Consider the following 19,750-nt stretch of genomic DNA (forward strand, 5'->3'; position numbering starts at 1 on the left):
GCCTCTTAAAGTTTTCAGAATTATTCTTCCAGTCAGTATACTCCAGGCATTGGTCGGAAGAGCTTCCCAAAATTTACTACAATCTGTTTTTTTTTAATTGTTTCGCGTACCTAAAATTTTTGCAAGTGAAAATGTTATTTGAATTTTTGATTTACGCAGTCCTAGGGCTGTTAGTGTACTATATCTATCAGTTTGGGACTAAAAATGAAAATTTCTTTTTGGAAAGAGGATTAAAGTTTCGTAAACCAGTGTTCCTTTTCGGAAATAACTTCCCAGTTGTCAGCTTGAAGAACAATCTGTTTGATCTTATGAGAGGAATATGCCGAGATTTTCCTAAAGAAAAGTATTTAGTCCGCCTTTTTTTTTTTTGAAAATAAACAGAATTCATGAGTCTCGTCTTATCTCGTAGATTAATTGGCTATTACGACTTCCGTACACCTTTTGTTGTGGTTCTTGATCCAGAAATTTTAAAGCAACTGACTATCAAAGAGTTTGAAAATTTTACCGATCATGTGCCAATTCTATCAGAAGATTCTGATCCTCTGTTTGGGAATGCACTCTTTTCTCTAAGAGGGCACAAATGGAAGGATATGAGAGCTACCCTTAGTCCAGCATTTACTGGAAGCAAGATGCGTTTAATGTGTGACCTTATGGTGGAAATTTGTGAGCAAATGGTAATATATCTGAAAGATGACGTTGCTAAAAATGGTCTTCAAATTCACGAAGCCAAGAAACTGATTTCAAGATTAGCCATTGATATAATTGGGACCTGCGCTTTTGGTGTTAAAGTCGACTCTTTAAAAGACAAGGAAAATGAGTTTTATGTAACTGCGAGTAATCTTATAAATTTAAGTGGATTATCGCTTCAGATAAAACTTGCAGGCTATAGAATGTTCCCTAAGATCATGAAACGTCTAAAAATACCACTTTTTCCGGAAGGTAGTAGGAATTTTATGAAAACTCTTATTCTTAACACAATAAGGACAAGAGAAGAAAAAAACATTAAGCGTCCTGATATGATTAATCTTCTGATGGATGCACAGAAAGGCGATCTAATCTATAACGCTGCAGAAACGGATTCAGCCTCTGCCGGATTTGCAACAGTTGAAGAATCTGAAATTGGACGAACAACAATGATAAAGAGATCCTGGACCGATGATGAATTGGTTGCTCAGTGTTTCATCTTCTTTTTGGCTGGATTTGAAGGGTTATCAAACATAACCAGCTTTGTCATCTACGAAATCATGGTCAATAAGGATGTTCAAGACAAACTTTATAAAGAAGTTTCAAGAATAGAAAAAGATCTCGATGGGAAATCGTTGAAATATGATACACTTCAACAACTAAAATATCTGGACATGGTGGTTTCTGAGGTACTAAGGAAGTGGGGTGGTCCCTTTGTTGACCGTATATGTACTAAAGACTTTACGTTAAAGTACGATGGAAACAAAGAATATACCTTCTATAAGGGTGAATCATTTGTGATTCCAATAACCGTTTATCATCATAATCCGGAATTTTTCCCAAATCCGGAGAAATTTGATCCTGAAAGATTCAGTGATGAGAAAAATGGATCTATTAATTCTTCGACATATATCCCATTCGGAATTGGACCCAGGAACTGCATTGGTGAGTATGAATGCCTTTTAATATTCTAAAGATTTTTAAAATACGTTTTCTTTTGCTCAAGGTTCTCGATTTGCATTAATGGAGATTAAGGCTATCGTCTACTACTTGGTACTGAATTTCCACATTGAACAAACGGATAAGACTCAGATCCCAATTCGGTTGGCAAATACTTTCGCTGGACTAATGTCTGAAAAAGGAGTACATGTGCAATTTCGTCCAAGATATTAGGAATGCCAACTAAAATTTTCTTGAATTCTTAAGTTTGAATCGGTTACGTCAGGTTAACATGTACGGATTAATTTCGATAATAAATTTCTACCCGAAATCTAATTGAATTTACTTTCAGCTATTTGTGATTTTTTTTTTCTGATTTGTGAAGTAATTTTAGATTTTGGAGGAACTTTCGATCTAATTGGGTTGTAGCAGACATTGGACGGATTTTTTTTATAAAAAGCTTTTCTAGCTCCCAGAAAAAGCTTCAGAAATTTCCTTAACACTCGTTTGAAATTAGAAAAAGCTGTTATAAACAAAAGATAATGTTTATAAACAACTTATACGCTTTTCAAATAACTATCTTTATGAGAAAATCGTTAATTCTAATTGAACCTACCTATACACGGTTATTTCGAGCTTTTTGTACTGCTGTGGGTGTGTTATATCAGATATAATAAAGCGTGGAATCGAATGAATTTCCCCGTGGAAAAATGGCTCTCAAATCTGTCGCAGTAGATAAAAAAACCTAATGCAGATTTGGAAAGGTCATTTTGTTGTTATTCTTTTAAACCATTTCTTTGTTTTATTCCAATGGCTGATTAGCAAACTCCCGCACCTTCTTCTTAACCCTTTAAGGACGATTGGAACACCGGTGTCCCATAAAGAAAATCATTTTTCCTGACTACCTAAAGTTACTATTTTCTTATGTTTGTACGTAATTGAATGAAACTAGGATATTTCTTGCAATTCTCCAACTATTTGCTATATAGTAAATTTTTAACCTAACAAATTACGAATTTTTAAATTCTCATATTGTAAATTGATTTTAATTATTTTTTATACTTCCAATTTTTTTTTTAATTAAAACCGTTTTGGAAAAAGAAACTAAAATACTCAAACAAAATATTATTCATTAGAGTGAAGATTATCAGTCATTGCTGTCGTCAGAAAAATAATTATTTTAATTTCTGGGCTATTTTTGTTCCTATCGTCCATAGAGATAAAAAATACACCAAATCAGACTCTGTTGGCTTTTTGAAAGTTAGATGTAAGATGTTTCACAAGTTTTGTTTATCGGTTTAATTTTTATTGCTAATTTTCGGTCATCGAAAACTGTCTCGTCGTTAAAGGGTTAATTCCTCTCATCAGGTTCTTGACAAACTCTTCTCCACGGGCTCTGACGACGTTTCTCCATTTTTGCTTGGGATCAGGCAAACTTTTGGCTGGTTTAGCCTTTTTCCTGAGATCCTCCTTCAAAATTCCCCAATAGTTTTCAATAGGACGCAGTTCCGGTGTGTTGGGTGGATCAAACTCTTTCTGCACATAAATGACTCTATTGTCGTTGAACCACGCAATCGTATCCTTAGTGTAGTGACTTTATGCTAGATCTGGCCAAAAACAATGGTGGAACATCATGGTTTCGATTGAGCGGCAGAAGACGTTTCTTGAGACACTCTTCGATGTAAATCTCTTTGTTCATGATCCCGGTCATGAAAAATTCTTGACTTCGAAGACCATACGAGCAAATTGCCATCCAAACCAAGTATTTTTTCGGGAACTTGGTGTAGTTCTTGTATCGATACTTGCTGTGTACGTGTACAGGTACACCTGTGCGAGTCTTTGCCGTCTATATATAAGTATTATATATAGTATTGTTGTCCAGGCAATTGGTGGAAGTCGGCTTTCACGATGGTTTCGTCGTCTATTAAAACACATCTTTCAAACCTTTAAGAAGGTGATCATTCAGCTTTCTGGACCTTGTTTTGGCGGACTGTCGTTGCTTATCTGTACGATAAGGTGCAGGTTGAGCTTAAGTCACTAAATCATTCTTCTTCTTAATTTTTTGAACTAGGTTGTGTGAAATACCCGTCTTTTCGGTAACATCTCGAAGGGATAGAGAAGAGTTCCTCTTAAAGTACCCCAGTACACTTTTCTCCATGTTGCGGTCTTGAATTCCAGGCTTCCTACCACCAGCTTGCTTTCGGACAATCGTCTTTATATCCTTGAATCGCAATACTACCTTTCAGACTGTTGAGCGCGACTTTCCGATGAGTTCTCCTATTTCCGCATAAGTCGTATTTGGATTTTGTAGGTAAATGTCAACTATCTGTTGCCGGATTCTCTCCATCTTTTTGAGATATCTCAACCAAAAATCAATATTTTTTAACGACACTGAGAGAAATTCGAAAAAGTCAAAATAATATTCCGGAAATGTTAATTTTACCATGCAGTATTGATGCGAAATCGGTGTAAATATTATGCTTTTTATGTGTATTAGGGGTTAAAGTTATCCTTTTTCATGTTATTTTTACCCTTAAAAAGGTGTAAAATTAACATTAAAAAATATGTTGATATATTTTTATACTTAAAAAGTGTTAAAGTTATGAGGAAAAAAGTTAATCGTAGTTAAAAGTTAATCGTAGCCTCCTTTTTTCTCAGTGGAGAGTGGTATCAAAATAAAATTAATGAAATGAACTAAAAATGACAATTGACAAACAAAAAATAAACAATAGTTGAAACTATGAAAATCGTTTCAAGTGTTGGGGAACTTCAAACAATTTCACGCTTTATGGAAAAATGAAATGTCGAGAGGCCCCTGAATTAGAATTAAGTGGTCATTTACATAATCCTGAATTTCCATTTCGAACCAACGAAGACGACCGGGAGCCCAGTTAAACTATTTCTCTGATAGAGAAACATTCAAAATTTCGTCCGAAAAGTTAAAAAAGACAACACGTCTTTTTTATGAATTTGTTTTGCGTTTTGATAAGGAAATTTATTTTGCTTAAATAAACTCGTTAAAGATTATCAAACCCATAAATACCATACACCATATATTACCAACATCATATTAAACATTGGTCTGTGAGATGTAGTGATTCATAAATGGGTGTAAAAATCAACATCACTTAAATTATTCATTGCGGCTGTATATGTGATTATTCTACAAATATTGTACATATAATTTTATAATAAGCAGTCTTCATACTGGCTGGAATAAATCTGAAATCAGTTCCCATCAGTCTGAGCTTATGAAAGCTTGTGCTTTTCTTTTGGGAAGGCAACTTGATAAACTTTGTGCGGAATAATTTTGTATCGCAAGTGATAATGTTATTTGCATTTTTGATATTTACGGCTCTGGCCGCTCTATTTTACTATATCTATCAGTTCGGGACAAAGAATGAAAATATTTTTGTTGAACGAGGATTGGGATTTCGTAAACCTGCTTTTATTGTCGGAAACTCCTTTAAAACTCTAACTAAGCAAATGGGAGTTTACGACTTTATAAAAGGTATTTCGAAGGATTACCCCAAAGAAAGGTACTCATAAGTGACTTAAATTGAGTATGAGAATTCCATAGAGTGATTTTTTAATTAACTCTGCGTTTCAGAATGGTGGGATTTTTCGATTTTCGTGATCCTGTTGTTTTGATTCTCGATCCTGAAATCGTGAAACAACTTGCTGTAAAAGAGTTTGATAACTTTTCAGACCATAAAACAGTTTTTAAGGAAAATTCTGATAATCTTTTTGGAAATTCATTGTTTGCCCTGCAAGGTCAAAAATGGAAGGATATGAGAGCAACCTTAAGTCCTGCTTTTACAGGAAGCAAGATGCGTCTTATGTGCGATTTGATTGTAGAGATTTGCGAACAAATGGTAGATTTTTTGAAATCAGAAGTTACCACCAAGGGTCTTCAAACATACGAAACCAAGGAACTATTTTCTAGACTGGCAACTGATGTTATTGGAACTTGCGCTTTCGGAATCAAAGTTAATTCCCTTAAGGAGAAAGACAATAATTTCTACGTTACCGCAAAGAAAGTTTTTTCCTTCAATAACTTTGGAACGCAAATAAAATTCGTGTTTTACCGACTATGTCCCTGGTTAATGGAATTACTGAAAGTTCCATTGTTTGATGAAACAGGCAGGGGTTTTATGAAAAATCTCGTTTTAAACACTATGAAAACGAGAGAGGAGAAGAAGATAGTTCGTCCTGATATGATCCATCTCTTGATGGAAGCTCAGAAGGGAAATCTAACTCATGTAACTAATGAGAAGGACTCTGCGGGATTTGCAACAGTCGAAGAATCTGAAATTGGATTGTCCGGTGCCAGAAGAATTTGGTCAGAGGATGAAATTGTAGCTCAATGCTTCCTATTCTTTTTGGCTGGATTCGATACAGTATCAACTGTTATTAGTTTTATTATCTACGAGATAATGCTCAATACAGATGTTCAGGAAAAGATTTTTGAAGAGATTTCTGATATGAACAGAAAACTTGGCGGAAAAGCTGTGAAATATGAGTCCCTTCAGCATCTCAAGTACTTAGACATGGTCATATCGGAAGCTCTGAGAAAATGGCCACCAGGTCCTGTTGTCGATAGAATTTGTAACAAGGATTTCACTTTAAAATACGACGGTGATAGAGAGTACACCTTCCATAAGGGCGAGGTCTTCTGGATTCCTATTGTCAATTTCCATCACAATCCCGAGTACTATTCCAATCCAGAAAAGTTTGATCCCGAGAGATTTAGTGATGAGAACAAGGGCTCTATTAATACTTCAGCGTATGTTCCTTTTGGAGTTGGACCAAGGAATTGTATTGGTGAGTGATTTTGATATTTTGAAAACTCAAAACCATTCATATAAATCTTTAATTTTCCACTTTAGGCTCTCGATTTGCATTAATGGAACTAAAATCAATTATGTACTACTTGATCCTGAACTTCCACATTGAACCAACGGAAAAAACTCAGATTCCTCTTCGACTGGCTAAGAGTATATTTGGATTGCAAACAGAGAAGGGAATTCATGTGCAATTTCGACCAAGAAATCATGAAACTCTGATTTAAGAAGGTATTTAAATCAGAGAAGGTACTTGTTAAGTCACTGGTAAATTGCAAAATCATTCAGATAAAGGCTGTTGAAGTGTTAGCTAACATTAATGTAATATCAGGGAGTGTAAGCAAATAATGATCATATCCAATAAAAATATTTTACTCCACTTGGATTATTTAACAAATTATTTCATAAAGGAATTTAAATTGAAATAAGTCAATTAAATATTTCAGTTGACTCTTTGAGATGTGTTCATGAAGAATTTTTGGCATCAACACTATTCCAGTTATTAAGTTTTTTCTGCGCACTAAAATTTGGAGGAAAGAATTGTCAATGGTCTGCAAATTATTTATTTAGTCAAATATAAGCCAGACAAGGTCGTTTTGAGAACCACTTTTATTTGTGAGAGTTAATCATATGGTTTTTTTTTAGATTCTTCATATATGAATGGATACATATAAGTCTACAATAAGTTTTCATAGTCTGCGTTTTTTCAACACATATAACTTTTCATTGAAACTTTTTGGTCTCAATCGGTCGCGGTCTGAACAAGCAAGAATAGAGTTGGTAGTGAAAGTTGCGGTGGGAAATACCGGCCGGAAAAGTACTTATGCCTATAGTGGAAAATGCTTTTTTCAATCCTTCTTATTACGGCTTTTGCCGCTCTTAGTTACCATGTATATCAATTTGCACTCTTAGAAAAAAATAGTTCGTACAAGCTCATGCAGTTATTAGAACTAAGAAATATAGGAAGTATAGACACAACTACATATTTAGGTTGGCTACCTAAATGAAATAGTTGACCACAATTAGTTGAAGTATCCTTTTCATTTAGTTATCACAACTAAATCAAAATAGTAATGGGTACTTACTATGACATATTAGTTCCAATAACTAAATAAACGGGATTGTTGGCTGTAATAACTATATCATATTAGTTGTGGTTACTATATAGCATTTATTGTGATGCCTATATCTTATTAGTTATGAAGATTAATTCGTAATAATTGTTTTTTTTTAGAATTATTAAAATTATTTAATACTATTCATATTCCTTTTCCATTTTCTTATACAAATTCATGCATAAGACCATAAGCATCCAACAGAAGTTTGCTGGTAAAATGATACAGAATATCACTCTACGGTGGATACTCTATATAATTCATAATATTTTTATTTATAATTTTTATTTAATTTATGAATTTTAGAAAATATTCAACTGAGATTCGCACTGATTACCCAAGAAAAATTTGGCATTTAAAGCATAAAGTCCCCTTAAGATAGTGGGACTTGAAAGACGCGACATCCTTTCACATGCACTTCTTCTGTAAGACTGAAGCACGGTGGCTGCTTGACACTCGAAAAAGCTTCAACACATAAGTAGAAAACCACTCTTTACTATTGAAAAAGTTGTCAGAACTTTATGAAAATATAGGGCCCATTTATTCGCATTAGTTGTGAGAACTAAATAAAATTAGTGACCATTAGTTGGGCTATCGATTTCATTTAATTAACACAAGCAAATGTAATTGTATGAAACCATTATGAAGTAATTGCAGTAATTAGTATATACCGACCAATAATTTACTTGATATGAGAACCGGTGAGCGTCGGGGGTGTAGGATAGCTCAGAAAAACATGCAAATTCTTCCCAAAGCTTTCGGCTCGGACTCCAAGCCTTCCTCAGTGGCTGGACGGGAAAGAGCCTGTTTTATTTTCGTTCTGGATCATGCATCAATTTTTACAACATACTCAAATCTTGAGATTTCCTAGCTTTGTCAGGGGGTCTGGGGGTTCACAGGGCATCGGATTTAGGGACTGCACTTTAAAATATTTTGTTTTTTCTTTAATTTTTAGGGTAGCAACTAACTTCCTTTTCTTCTCTTGTGGGCTTCTTTGTGAGAACTGGTTCAAAGTTCATCTCTGCGTTTTAAAAGATCAAAAGGAAATCATACAATACGACTACTTAAGACTAAGCGAAACTGTCAATGGACATTGACTGATAAGAATGGGTCAAGATTGATGAACGAGTGATCTTGCAACTAAACAATGCTTCGTGGCATTGCAATTTCATAGTCAATACCAGCATAAGGACGTACAGTTTTGTATTCTCGAGACCTAGTTCTTTCCGATGATCACTTATTGATTGATGGTGCATAACAGGCCCAAACTGTACATGGTCAGTTTCGACGATGTAAAAAAATAGGGTTGATAATTGGTTTCGGTCCAAACATGCTTCGTTTAATGATATGGTACCTATCTTTGTGTTACCAGAGAGATTGCAAAAGCATGTGGCTGGTCAAGGCCTATACTCTGAATAAACTATTCTTTGTAGGGAAAAGTGCCCATACTTTGCACGGTCCCAAGCTTCATAATGACTTAATTTTTCCTATGTTACTTAATAAATGTCACTATGCAATATATTTTAAGAATAGGACACTATATTCCCTGCTTTTTTAAATGTAGGGAAAAGCGCGCTACCTTCGAACGACTCAAGCTTCGGAAAACTCAATTTTTTCCCTATGTTCTTTATGGCTTTGACCTATGGCTCTTTTCTGTAAATTTGAGGCATTGGACTACTTTTAAAATATAATATTATAATGGGTAAAATTTATTAAAAATATATTAAAAAAAATTAGTTGTGCGAAGCTTGAATCGTCCGAAAGTAGCGCGCTTTCCCCTAGGTGCGATGAGTCACATTTATTGAAAAAACATTTGAAAAAATTAGTTCTCCAATTTCACCTAGGCTCTATTCTAATTAATTAGTTATTAGCATTGGAACAAAGCGTAATTAGAGAAAGTGTATATCTATTTTTCAATGAGACTTATAAAAATTCTCGAGAAGTACCCTATATGTATATAGACAGATAGCCCTTCAAAACATCTTTATAGAACAATTCATTTTAATCTAACAAGAATTTCAAAATTTACGAGGCCATTAGTGCTTAAGTTGCCGAAAAGTATTTATTTTACAACAATTAAAATAGTGAATATATTGTAATCCACGTTTTGCGTTTTTTTTTTACTTTGTCAAATCTACGATGTAAATTAAACATTAAAACAAATATACATTCTTGAGTAAAAAATTGTCTACAGAACCGTAAGTGAGGCGCCTTCTTTAACGTTTCGACCTTGAAATTAGTGATCTTGGAACTTAAATTTAAGCTGCGAAAAGAGATTTGAGAAATTGTGTATGTATCGAATTTTCTTTGTTTTATACATTTACAGTGTTATGACAATATATGTGCTTAGTCATGTTTAAAGCCATGTAAAGCTCCAGAAGATTTTAGCGCCTTGCAGTCATCATGAAAGCAGTTTGTTAGTTGGTCATCGACAGTGATCGCAATACGACGTTTTAAAAATTATTCACACGTATATTTAAAAAGGGAAGAAATTAAATATCAACGGGCTTATCGTAACAGTGTTAATAGATGTGGTTTTTAATTTTATGTGTGGTCATTGGGTGGCTCCTCTATAAGTATGGGCTGAGAAATGAGCACTTCTTCCGAGATCGTGGTGTTAAGTACCACAAGCCTTTACCCTTTTTCGGAAATTCGTTCAGATTCTTCATTCAGCAGGAAAATCTTATAAGCCATGTTCAGAAACTTTGCAAGGATTTTAGAGAAGAAAAGTAAGACGTTGTCAAATAAATTGAGCTGTAAAGTTCTTTACTCTATGATTTTCTTTTGTAGAATTTTTGGAATATTCGATGTTATGAAACCAACTTTGGTTATTCAAGATCCTGAACTTGTGAAATATCTTGCAATTAAGGAATTTGATCACTTTACTGATCATCGACAGTTGATCACACCAGATATTGATCCCCTGTTCTCTCATTCCCTATTCTCCCTCAAAGGACAAAAATGGCGCGAAATGAGAGCAACACTCAGTCCAGCATTCACAGGAAGCAAAATGCGCCTAATGTGCGGTCTTATAGTGGAAATATGTGAGCAAATGGTTGATTTCCTAAAGACAGAAGCTCAAACAAAAGGACCTCAAGCTCATGAAGTTAAAGAATTATTTTCCAGACTAGCTACTGACATAATTGGGACATGTGCTTTTGGGATTAAGGTGGATTCCTTGAAAGAAGAGAAGAACAAATTTTACGTTGTTGCTAGTGAGATGTTCAATACAACTTCAGTACTTCTAACAATTAAATTTATTGCTGCCAGAGCATGTCCCAAGTTGATGAAGCTTTTTGGTGTTACAATCTTCGATGAGCACTATAGGCATTTCCTAAACGGTTTAGTCTTAAATAATATGAAAACGCGCATGGAGAAAAACATAGTTCGACCTGATATGATCAATCTTCTAATTGAAGCCCAGAAAGGAACACTAGACAACACATCAACTGATCAAGATTCCGCAGGTTTTGCAACAGTTGAAGAGTCTCAAATGGGAACTGTTGCTAAAAAGACATCCTGGACTGAAGAAGAAATTGTGTCGCAATGTTTCATATTTTTCTTGGCGGGATTTGATACTTCATCAACTGTTCTCACCTTCGTAGCCTATGAAGTTGCAAGGGATCCAAAAGTCCAAGAAAAACTCTATCAGGAAGCTAAAGCATTCTATGGTGAATTGAAGGGAAGTCCACTGAAGTACGAAACCTTGCAGAAGATGAAGTACCTGGACATGGTGGTTTCTGAAACTCTACGACTTTGGCCACCTGCTGCGGCTGTTGATCGTATCTGCACCAAGGACTTTACAATGGAATACGACCAGGGTAAAAAGTATACTTTCACGAAGGGTGAACAAATCTGGATCCCCGTTGGAGGTTTCCATTTCAATCCAAAATACTTTCCCGAACCAGAAAAGTTTGACCCAGAACGTTTCAGTGACGAAAACAAGTCTTCAATCAATCAATCTGCATACATGCCTTTTGGAGTTGGCCCTAGGAATTGCATTGGTGAGCAATTAAAAATCTTAATAAATTTAATGTCAACAAAGATTTTAAACATTTTTATATTTTCTTTCTTTCTTCTAGGATCACGTTTTGCTTTGATGGAAGTTAAATCCCTTATATTTTACTTAATTGTAAACTTCCATTTTGATTTGTCGAACAAAACTGAAGTTCCTCTTGTTATGAAGGGATCATTTGTGGGACTTAAAGCAAGATCTGGCGTTTGGATCAAATTCCGTCCAAGGGAGTAAAATTTGGTTAAAAACATGAGGATGAGGTCCATGAGGTCTTCTTGTGACCGGACTCATTCCACAATAGAGTGGTACTTTGCACATTGGAGTAGTAATAATAAGTAATAATAATAAGTTTATTGGTTCATGCCCAGGATACAGAAAGTAACATGTAGGACTATACAATGAGTAGAGTTACTTCAAGATTTTAAGACGAGATATGATAAAAAAAATAAAGAAAAAAATATAATGTTTTTAAAGTATTTTTTAAAAGTAGAGTATCTTGTAAAACATTTAATTGGATTTATTCTGAAGAATATGTGCTTTAATTAATTAAGAAAAAAACTGTAATAACTTAATAAGACGCAAAGTATTAAAGAATTTTTTTTTCTCTAAATTATGTTTACCTTCGGAATTACATCACTCTTGATAGAAGTTTTTTGGGTTTAGACCTAGGTATTTTTTCAAATTCTTTCCCAAGCTTTCGTCTCGGACTGCGAACCTTCCTCAGTGGACAAATTTTAGTGTTGTCTTGCTTTGGGGTTCCGGTCAAAATCCCAAAAGCCAAAATCCCGATAGCCAAAATCCCGAATGGGCCAAAATCCCGAAAGTCAAAATCCCGAATTCTTAAAAGTGCCATAGCTACTCCCACGATTACACCCGCGCTTACTGGAAGCAAAGGGAAATTTTCTGTGCCTTAGGAAATTATTCTAAACATTTTCCTTTACAAAATTTCATCCCTTTCAGGATTTTGAACATTCGGGATTTTGGCTTTCGGGATTTTGGCCTTTTCGGGACTTTGGCGTTCGGAATTTTGACTTTCGGGATTTAGGCTTTCGGGATTTTGGCTGCCACCGCTAAATTACATCATGTTAAAACCCAGTTTCCATTAGAAATATGCGAAAAAATCGTATGACAACGTAGCCCTATAGCTCAAAGTAGCACCACCGCCTCCTAAACTCAGCTTATTTAAGAAAACCGCGAAGAAAGAGTTTTCAATGTATCCCCGACTAAATTTAGCCCCACTTCCCCCCATGTGTATGATTTATTGAACGTTACAAATTAAATGGACTGAATTTTTATTCAATCAGGGGCCTGAGTTGTGAGGTTTCAGTACGATATATACTCCCGCAGTGATCGGACGTGAAAAAGAATAACCCAAAGAATAAACTCACGGAAATAATAGAATTAAAATAAATTATGATTTGGTTGATACTTGGAATTGCCATAGTGGCTTTGATAGTCATTATGATGATAAGAAAAGGAGAAAAAAGAAAAAAGTATTTCGAATCAAGGGGCATCAAAGCTGACAAACCAAGATACCTCATTGTGATGCTGTACAAATTCCTTACAAAACAAATAGGAACTGTAGAATTGCTTGAAGGCATGTACTACGAGTATCCGGAAGAAGATAAGTGAGTTATTTATTTAATAAATCCAGCATATACTCACACAAACATTTTCAGAGTTATTGGCTTTTGGAATAAAGATACACCTATAATTTTGATGAAAGATCCAGATGTTGTGAAACGATTCGCCGTGAAAGAGTTTGAACATTTTCAAGATCGCAGGAATTTTATTTCAGAAAAGTTGGATCCTTTATTTGGGAATTCTTTGTTTTTTCTGAGGGACCAGAAATGGAGAGATATGAGAGCTACCCTAAGCCCTGCTTTCACAGGTAGCAAAATGCGCCTAATGTGTGATCTTATTGTAGAGATCGGAGTTCAAATGGCAGAATTTTTGCAAAAAGAGGCAAAAGATAAGGGACCTCAAACCTACGAGATGAAGGATCTCTTTTCAAGGGTCTCGAATGATGTCATTGCAACCTGTGCCTTTGGAATAAATGTGGATTCCTTGAAACACAAATCCAATGACTTCTACTTAGCTGCTAAAGTTCTTTCTGATTTTAGTAGCGTGGGTAAAGTCTTGGGGATGGTATTTAGTCAGAATTTTCCGAAAATTTCAAATGCACTTGGTATAAAATTCAATCCAGATAAGGAGTCAAATTTCTTTAGAAGCTTAGTTACTGATGCCATGAAGTACCGAGAGCAACAGAATATCGTACGTCCTGATATGATTCACCTCTTGATGGAAGCCAAGAAGGGAAAGCTCAACCATGCTAAAACCGAAAAGGACACCGCAGGCTTTGCTACGGTTGACGAAAGTGTTGAATGGAAAAGATCCGATCGAAATTGGTCAGAAACAGAAATTGTTGCTCAGTGTTTCCTATTCCTTCTCGCAGGATTCGACACAGTCTCCACAAGTTTGAGTTTTACAGCCTATGAAATTTGTGCTAATCTTGAAGTGCAGGAAAGACTCTATAAAGAGATAAAGGCAGCCAATGAAAATTTACAAGGTGATCGAATAAATTACGAAACTCTGAGTAAGATGAAGTACTTGGACATGGTGATTTCGGAATCACTAAGAAAATATCCACCTGCAGTTGTTGCTGAAAGGGAATGCAATAAAGATATCACACTAGATCTCTTTGAGGGTTTGCCTTACGATTTTAAGAAGAAAGATGGTTTGTGGATTCCAATCTATTCTCTTCACAGAGATGCCAAATACTTCCCCAATCCTGAAAAATTCGATCCTGAACGCTTTAGTGATGAGAACAAGTCGTCAATCAATCCAAATGCCTATATTCCATTTGGAGTTGGTCCGAGGAATTGTGTCGGTAAGTAAAGTTGCGAAATAATAATCTTGACAGCCATTTTAAAAATATGGCGATATAACGGCAACCGTAATTTTTCACTTTCAGGCTCCAGATTTGCATTGATGGAACTCAAGACATTGATTTACTATTTAGTCTTAAATTTTTCACTTGAAGTAACAGAGCAAACTCAAATTCCTCTTCAATTGGGGAAGACTTTCGGTACCCTAATGTCAGAAAAAGGAATTCACATAAGACTTCGCTCAAGGAATTAATAATTTTTGAATTCCTCAAATTTGAATTAAGAAGCATTTGTAAGCTATGAGAAAGAACGATAATTGCTTTTTTTAAATTATAGTCTAAGTCCTCCTAATTGATAATTCATTAGCCAATTTAATTATTTCTCTTATACTTCTATTCTATATCGAATATGCAGTTTCTATTTGATTTCCTAAATCAAATGTGCCTTTAAAGTTAGACACTGACCATTTCAAAGAGTTACGGCACCATTAAACGTACAGGATATTCAAATCAAACCTTTAATATTATTTTGGGATGCTTTTAGTATGAGAGATCAGTAAATATGAGTTAAGTATTTAGTGTATAGAATTCTTATTGTCTTTTTATTAAAATTTCTTCACTAATAAATATCAAATAATTCAAAACCTCTTTTATATTTGCTTTCTGATACGGTGATGTAGAGATTTTTTTTAAGTTTTGAAGATCAACTGTTCTCATCTTCGTTAGATTATGAAGCGTTAATAAATTTAAAATTGATAACGTTTTTAATATATTTTTTCCTTCTAGGATTAGGGCCTTGACACACTTACGACTTAAGCCGAAAGTCGGCTTAACGTAATTATAATCAATATAATGATTAGACTAAATTCCGACCAGTTTCCAATTATATAAATCGTTTCTCAGTTTAACACGAGAGACGGCTTATGCAAGAAACTGATGGAACTGTAATCTAATTACTATTTTGATTATTGTATAGAATTTCCATTCTATAAGACCTCTTAAAGGTAAGAGACAAAAGACGGTTGGATTTTGAATATGCATGGAGGGAGAGAGAAGGAGAAAAAAGTGGTGAATAAGATCATCTGGAAAGAAAGTAGGGGAAGAGCGGGAACCAGTCAAAGAGTTACGTAAGACTTGATTTTTGTAAAGAGACGTGAGGAGAAAAGTGCATTAGATTTATTTGTAAATTTATTATAAAAATATTAACTTTAAAATACAGAAAAACGACAGTGACGTAGAGTTAAACTGTGTTCAGTCTAATAGTGGAGAAGTTGGTGTAAATAAATAATTGGTGAAGGTGATAATTGTGTTTCACTGCCTCAGTGGATTTGGTGAAGGGCATTAGGCGGTCATCAAGGAAAATTCTTCTGGAAAAGCCAGCCGCCTACGTTCCGGATCACTTGAATACATTTAATAAAGGAATATATATTTCCAGGTACGTGAATATCACAAACGGTAGAAGGAAGCCCAAGAAACACACAGTCCCTGACAGATTTATAACACCACAATATATTTATAGGTAAACTGGGCAGGAAGAAGAGGGTATTAAATATCACAGAATCCTATCACAGAGAAATTATTGTTTACCACAGGTAATTCTCCACAATTATAATTACGTTAAGCCGTCTCTCATCTTAAGTCGTATATGTGTCCAGGGCCTTACGTTTCGGTATTCCTGCTTCGAGTCCATAGCAAAGATGTCACAGCAAAACTATATCTCAGAAAACTTATCAAAACCGGGAGTGACGAATATCTTGATTAGAGAAATTTGTTAAAGTTGCAAGTAATTTATGTTTGACTTGAACGTTATGACAGTTATCAATTCAAACTTAATTTCCAGAATAAAATTTGATTTATAAAATTTTAGAGATTCCATTGTGAAATATCATTGCATTGTGCACAAGTGAAATAGTCTAAAAATAAGTACTAAATACTAATGTGTTTTGTGTCTGATTTATTAAAGGTTAAAGATTAGATATACAGACTTCTTATACTATCAAACGCCTGCGATGCGAGTCACTCAGTACGATAAATACTTTCAGAGTGTTCGGACGTGAAAAAGAACAACCTAGAATATAAACTCGCGAAATTAATTGAATTGAACTAAATTATGATTTGGTTGGTGCTTGCAATTGCCATAGTGGCTTTGATAGTCATTATGATGATGAGAAAAGAAGAAGAGAGGAGGAAATATTTCGAATCAAGAGGCATCAAAGCTGACAAACCAAGATTCTTTATTGTGATTCTATACAAATTTCTTACAAAGCAAATGGGAATTGTTGAATTGCTTGAAGGCATGTACTACGAATATCCGGAAGAAAATAAGTAAGTTATTTATTTAATAAATTCAGCATACACTCACAGAAGAATTTTTAGAGTTGTTGGCTTCTGGGATGGAGACACACCTATAATTATGATGAAAGATCCAGATGTTGTGAAGCGATTCGCCGTGAAAGAGTTTGAACATTTTCAAGATCGCAGAAACTTTATTTCGGAAGAGATGGATCCACTGTTTGGGAATTCTTTGTTTTTGCTGAAGGATCAAAAATGGAGAGATATGAGGGCTACACTAAGCCCTGCTTTCACAGGCAGCAAGATGCGCCTAATGTGTGATCTTATTGTGGAGATCGGAGTTCAAATGGTAGAATTTTTGCAAAAAGAGGCAAAAGATAAGGGACCTCAAACCTACGAAATGAAGGAACTCTTCTCAAGAGTCTCCAATGATGTCATCGCTACCTGTGCCTTTGGAATAAATGTGGATTCCTTGAAACACAAATCCAATGACTTCTACCTAACAGCTAAGGTTCTTTCTGATTTTAATAGCGTAGGCAAAATATTACGGATGACATTTAGTCAGTACTTCCCTAAAATTTCGAATGCAATTGGTTTAAAATTTAATCCAGATAAGGACACAAATTTCTTCAGAAGCTTAGTAACTGATGCCATGAAGTACCGAGAGCAACAGAATATCGTACGTCCTGATATGATTCACCTCTTGATGGAAGCCAAGAAGGGAAAGCTCAACCATGCTAAAACCGAAAAGGACACCGCAGGCTTTGCTACGGTTGACGAAAGTGTCCAATGGAAAAGATCTGATCGAAATTGGTCGGAGAAAGAAATTGTTGCTCAGTGTTTCCTATTTCTTCTCGCAGGATTCGAAACAGTTTCAGCAAGTTTGAGTTTTGCAGCCTATGAAATTTGTGCGAATCCTGAAGTGCAGGAAAAACTTTATGAAGAAATAAAGACAGTCGATGAGGATTTACAAGGTGATCGAATAAATTATGAAACTCTGAGTAAGATGAAGTACTTGGATATGGTGATTTCGGAATCCCTAAGAAAATATCCACCAGCAACCATTGCTGAAAGACAATGCAATAAAGACATCACACTGGAACTCTTCGAGGGTATGCCTTACGATTTTAAGAAGAAAGATGGTTTGTGGATTCCCATCTATTCTCTTCAGAGAGATCCCAAATACTTCCCCAATCCTGAAAAATTCGATCCTGAACGCTTCAGTGATGAGAATAAATCGTCAATCAATCCAAATGCCTATATTCCATTTGGAGTTGGTCCGAGGAACTGTGTTGGTAAGTAAGGTTACGAAATTATCACCTTGACAGCCATTATAAAAATATGGCGATATAACTGTAATCATAATTCCTTTCAGGCTCCAGATTTGCATTGATGGAACTCAAGACATTGGTTTACTACATGGTGTTGAACTTTTCACTTGAAGTAACAGAACAGACACAAATTCCTCTCCAGTTGGGAAAGACTTTCGGATCCCTAAATTCAGAAAAAGGAATTCACATAAGACTTCGCCCAAGAAATTAATTTTTCTTGGATTCTTGAAATTTGAAAAAAAAGCAATTGAAAGTTATATAAAAGTGCGATAATTGTTTTTTTATAAAATTAGTCTAAGCCCTCAAGTTTCAATAAGGAATAACTGGCAAAAGTTGTAAGAAAAAACAATAAAATTTTTAAAATGCAATTTTAATTCTTTATATGGATATTGCTTCTCTTGTATTAATATGCATAATTTAATAAAATACTTTACTGAATTCCATATAGACTATGAATTTTCTTTTTGACTTCCTAAATTAGATCTGCCTATAAGTAATATTAGAGACTGACTGTTTCAAGAGTTATGGCACAATATTTAATGCGTAAAATCTGTTTTAGAGAAAAAACCGCAGCATCATCCAAGATAAAATAGACATTTCGTAATTCGTTGTTGTTGTGGGTAATCTAATCTGTTAAACCAGTTAAAGTCTTCTTATCACAACACCGGCTTTTGCAGAGAATTCAAACATAGGGCCGAACGAACACCTAGTGTCACTTAAGGAAATTGTATCCTGTAAAGAAAGAAAAAAAAGAAAATATTGAAAAATACAGTAAGCGAAATTCAAATAGGTATTTTTGAAAAGGGGGGTGGTGTGGATAGTCGGTCCGTCCGAGCAACTTAGTATTATTATGTCAAGTAGAGATCTGCCCAACAGTAATTTTTATCGTAGTGACCCGCATTCACTCTCGTCCGTACGTGCACACTGGCCGTTAATTCAATTTTGTGGTATGAAAGGTGTGAAATTCAAATAGCTATTTTTATTTTTTTTTAATATTTCTAGAACCGTTCTTTAATAAGAAATTGTTTATATTGACAATAAAATGATGAAATCTGTCTTTTTCTTTAAATTAAAACCTCTCAACAGTAGGGAAATTTTATTTTAAAACTAGAATTTGTGACTGATAGAGGCCATAAGCTTTTATGTAATGAAAACGGTTTAATGAAGGTCTCTAGGGAAATTAGCGTAAAATGGAAGCTATTACGAAGAGGATGAGTCATTCGGGAAACATTATTTATCAATTCTTCAAGAAAAAGGACTCCTAAGAACGAAAATACGGTACTTTCAAAGGTAATACCATGTTATAGGATATGGAAGTTATACAAATTTATTGCAAAGCGGTGACTTTTGCTTATAAAACTTCTCAAATACCGATAGGATATTGATGTACCAATTACTACACGTCGAATTCAACAAATCCTGATGGCTACACACTGCCTACAGTGAATAAAACCGCTAAAGAAACCACTACTTAAGAAACACCATTTTGCCGCTCGATTGGAATTCAGGAAAAATAGATTTTGTTTGAAAAAATATCGCATAATTTTCAAGTTGAAGCACAACTACTTACCTTTCCAACGGATACCCATTTGTTAAGTTCTGTACACTAGAACCGGAGGAATAATTGATAATTTGAGACAAAA

General features: G+C 34.8%; 5 protein-coding genes across 7 annotated transcripts in view; all 5 read left to right on the forward strand.

Annotated features, from left to right (window-relative positions):
* Nucleotides 1-19,750, forward strand: part of LOC129798037 (probable cytochrome P450 9f2) — a 32,845-nt gene that overhangs the window by 10,438 nt on the left and 2,657 nt on the right. The window lies entirely within an intron of this gene.
* On the forward strand, nt 11-1,954 carry LOC129798029 (probable cytochrome P450 9f2). The gene is made up of 3 exons (XM_055840974.1): nt 11-343; nt 410-1,629; nt 1,691-1,954. Exons 1-3 carry the CDS (start codon nt 132-134, stop codon nt 1,855-1,857), a joined length of 1,599 nt encoding a protein of 532 aa, XP_055696949.1. The 5' UTR covers nt 11-131; the 3' UTR covers nt 1,858-1,954.
* Nucleotides 4,854-6,846, forward strand: LOC129798048 (probable cytochrome P450 9f2). The gene is made up of 3 exons (XM_055841013.1): nt 4,854-5,162; nt 5,234-6,447; nt 6,513-6,846. The coding sequence occupies exons 1-3, from the start codon at nt 4,951-4,953 to the stop codon at nt 6,692-6,694; spliced, it is 1,608 nt and encodes a 535-aa protein (XP_055696988.1). The 5' UTR covers nt 4,854-4,950; the 3' UTR covers nt 6,695-6,846.
* LOC129798038 (probable cytochrome P450 9f2) lies at nt 9,724-12,207 on the forward strand. Its single transcript, XM_055840986.1, has 3 exons — nt 9,724-10,311; nt 10,373-11,586; nt 11,665-12,207. The coding sequence occupies exons 1-3, from the start codon at nt 10,112-10,114 to the stop codon at nt 11,829-11,831; spliced, it is 1,581 nt and encodes a 526-aa protein (XP_055696961.1). The 5' UTR covers nt 9,724-10,111; the 3' UTR covers nt 11,832-12,207.
* On the forward strand, nt 13,016-18,550 carry LOC129798041 (probable cytochrome P450 9f2). 3 transcript variants are annotated; one of them, XM_055840990.1, is made up of 3 exons: nt 13,016-13,225; nt 16,861-18,071; nt 18,152-18,550. In XM_055840990.1, the coding sequence occupies exons 1-3, from the start codon at nt 13,059-13,061 to the stop codon at nt 18,316-18,318; spliced, it is 1,545 nt and encodes a 514-aa protein (XP_055696965.1). In that variant the 5' UTR covers nt 13,016-13,058; the 3' UTR covers nt 18,319-18,550. The 3 variants fall into 3 exon arrangements, with proteins under 3 accessions (XP_055696965.1, XP_055696966.1, XP_055696967.1); XM_055840991.1 differs by lacking the exons at nt 16,861-18,071; nt 18,152-18,550 and adding exons at nt 13,277-14,487; nt 14,572-15,128; XM_055840992.1 differs by lacking the exon at nt 13,016-13,225 and adding an exon at nt 16,367-16,809.

The sequence above is a fragment of the Phlebotomus papatasi genome, chromosome 1 (assembly GCF_024763615.1).
Source record: "Phlebotomus papatasi isolate M1 chromosome 1, Ppap_2.1, whole genome shotgun sequence".
NCBI lineage: Eukaryota > Metazoa > Arthropoda > Insecta > Diptera > Psychodidae > Phlebotomus > Phlebotomus papatasi.

Coding starts and splice junctions, on each gene's coding strand:
- LOC129798038 (XM_055840986.1), top strand. CDS start 10,112: ATGTGGTTTTTAATTTTATGTGTGGTCATTGGGTGGCTCCTCTATAAG. Junction 10,312..10,372: donor AAGGATTTTAGAGAAGAAAA/GTAAGACGTTGT, acceptor TTTCTTTTGTAG/AATTTTTGGAATATTCGATG. Junction 11,587..11,664: donor TGGCCCTAGGAATTGCATTG/GTGAGCAATTAA, acceptor TCTTTCTTCTAG/GATCACGTTTTGCTTTGATG.
- LOC129798041 (XM_055840992.1), top strand. CDS start 16,595: ATGATTTGGTTGGTGCTTGCAATTGCCATAGTGGCTTTGATAGTCATT. Junction 16,810..16,860: donor GAATATCCGGAAGAAAATAA/GTAAGTTATTTA, acceptor AAGAATTTTTAG/AGTTGTTGGCTTCTGGGATG. Junction 18,072..18,151: donor TGGTCCGAGGAACTGTGTTG/GTAAGTAAGGTT, acceptor AATTCCTTTCAG/GCTCCAGATTTGCATTGATG.
- LOC129798048 (XM_055841013.1), top strand. CDS start 4,951: ATGTTATTTGCATTTTTGATATTTACGGCTCTGGCCGCTCTATTTTAC. Junction 5,163..5,233: donor AAGGATTACCCCAAAGAAAG/GTACTCATAAGT, acceptor TCTGCGTTTCAG/AATGGTGGGATTTTTCGATT. Junction 6,448..6,512: donor TGGACCAAGGAATTGTATTG/GTGAGTGATTTT, acceptor TTTCCACTTTAG/GCTCTCGATTTGCATTAATG.
- LOC129798029 (XM_055840974.1), top strand. CDS start 132: ATGTTATTTGAATTTTTGATTTACGCAGTCCTAGGGCTGTTAGTGTAC. Junction 344..409: donor CGAGATTTTCCTAAAGAAAA/GTATTTAGTCCG, acceptor CTTATCTCGTAG/ATTAATTGGCTATTACGACT. Junction 1,630..1,690: donor TGGACCCAGGAACTGCATTG/GTGAGTATGAAT, acceptor CTTTTGCTCAAG/GTTCTCGATTTGCATTAATG.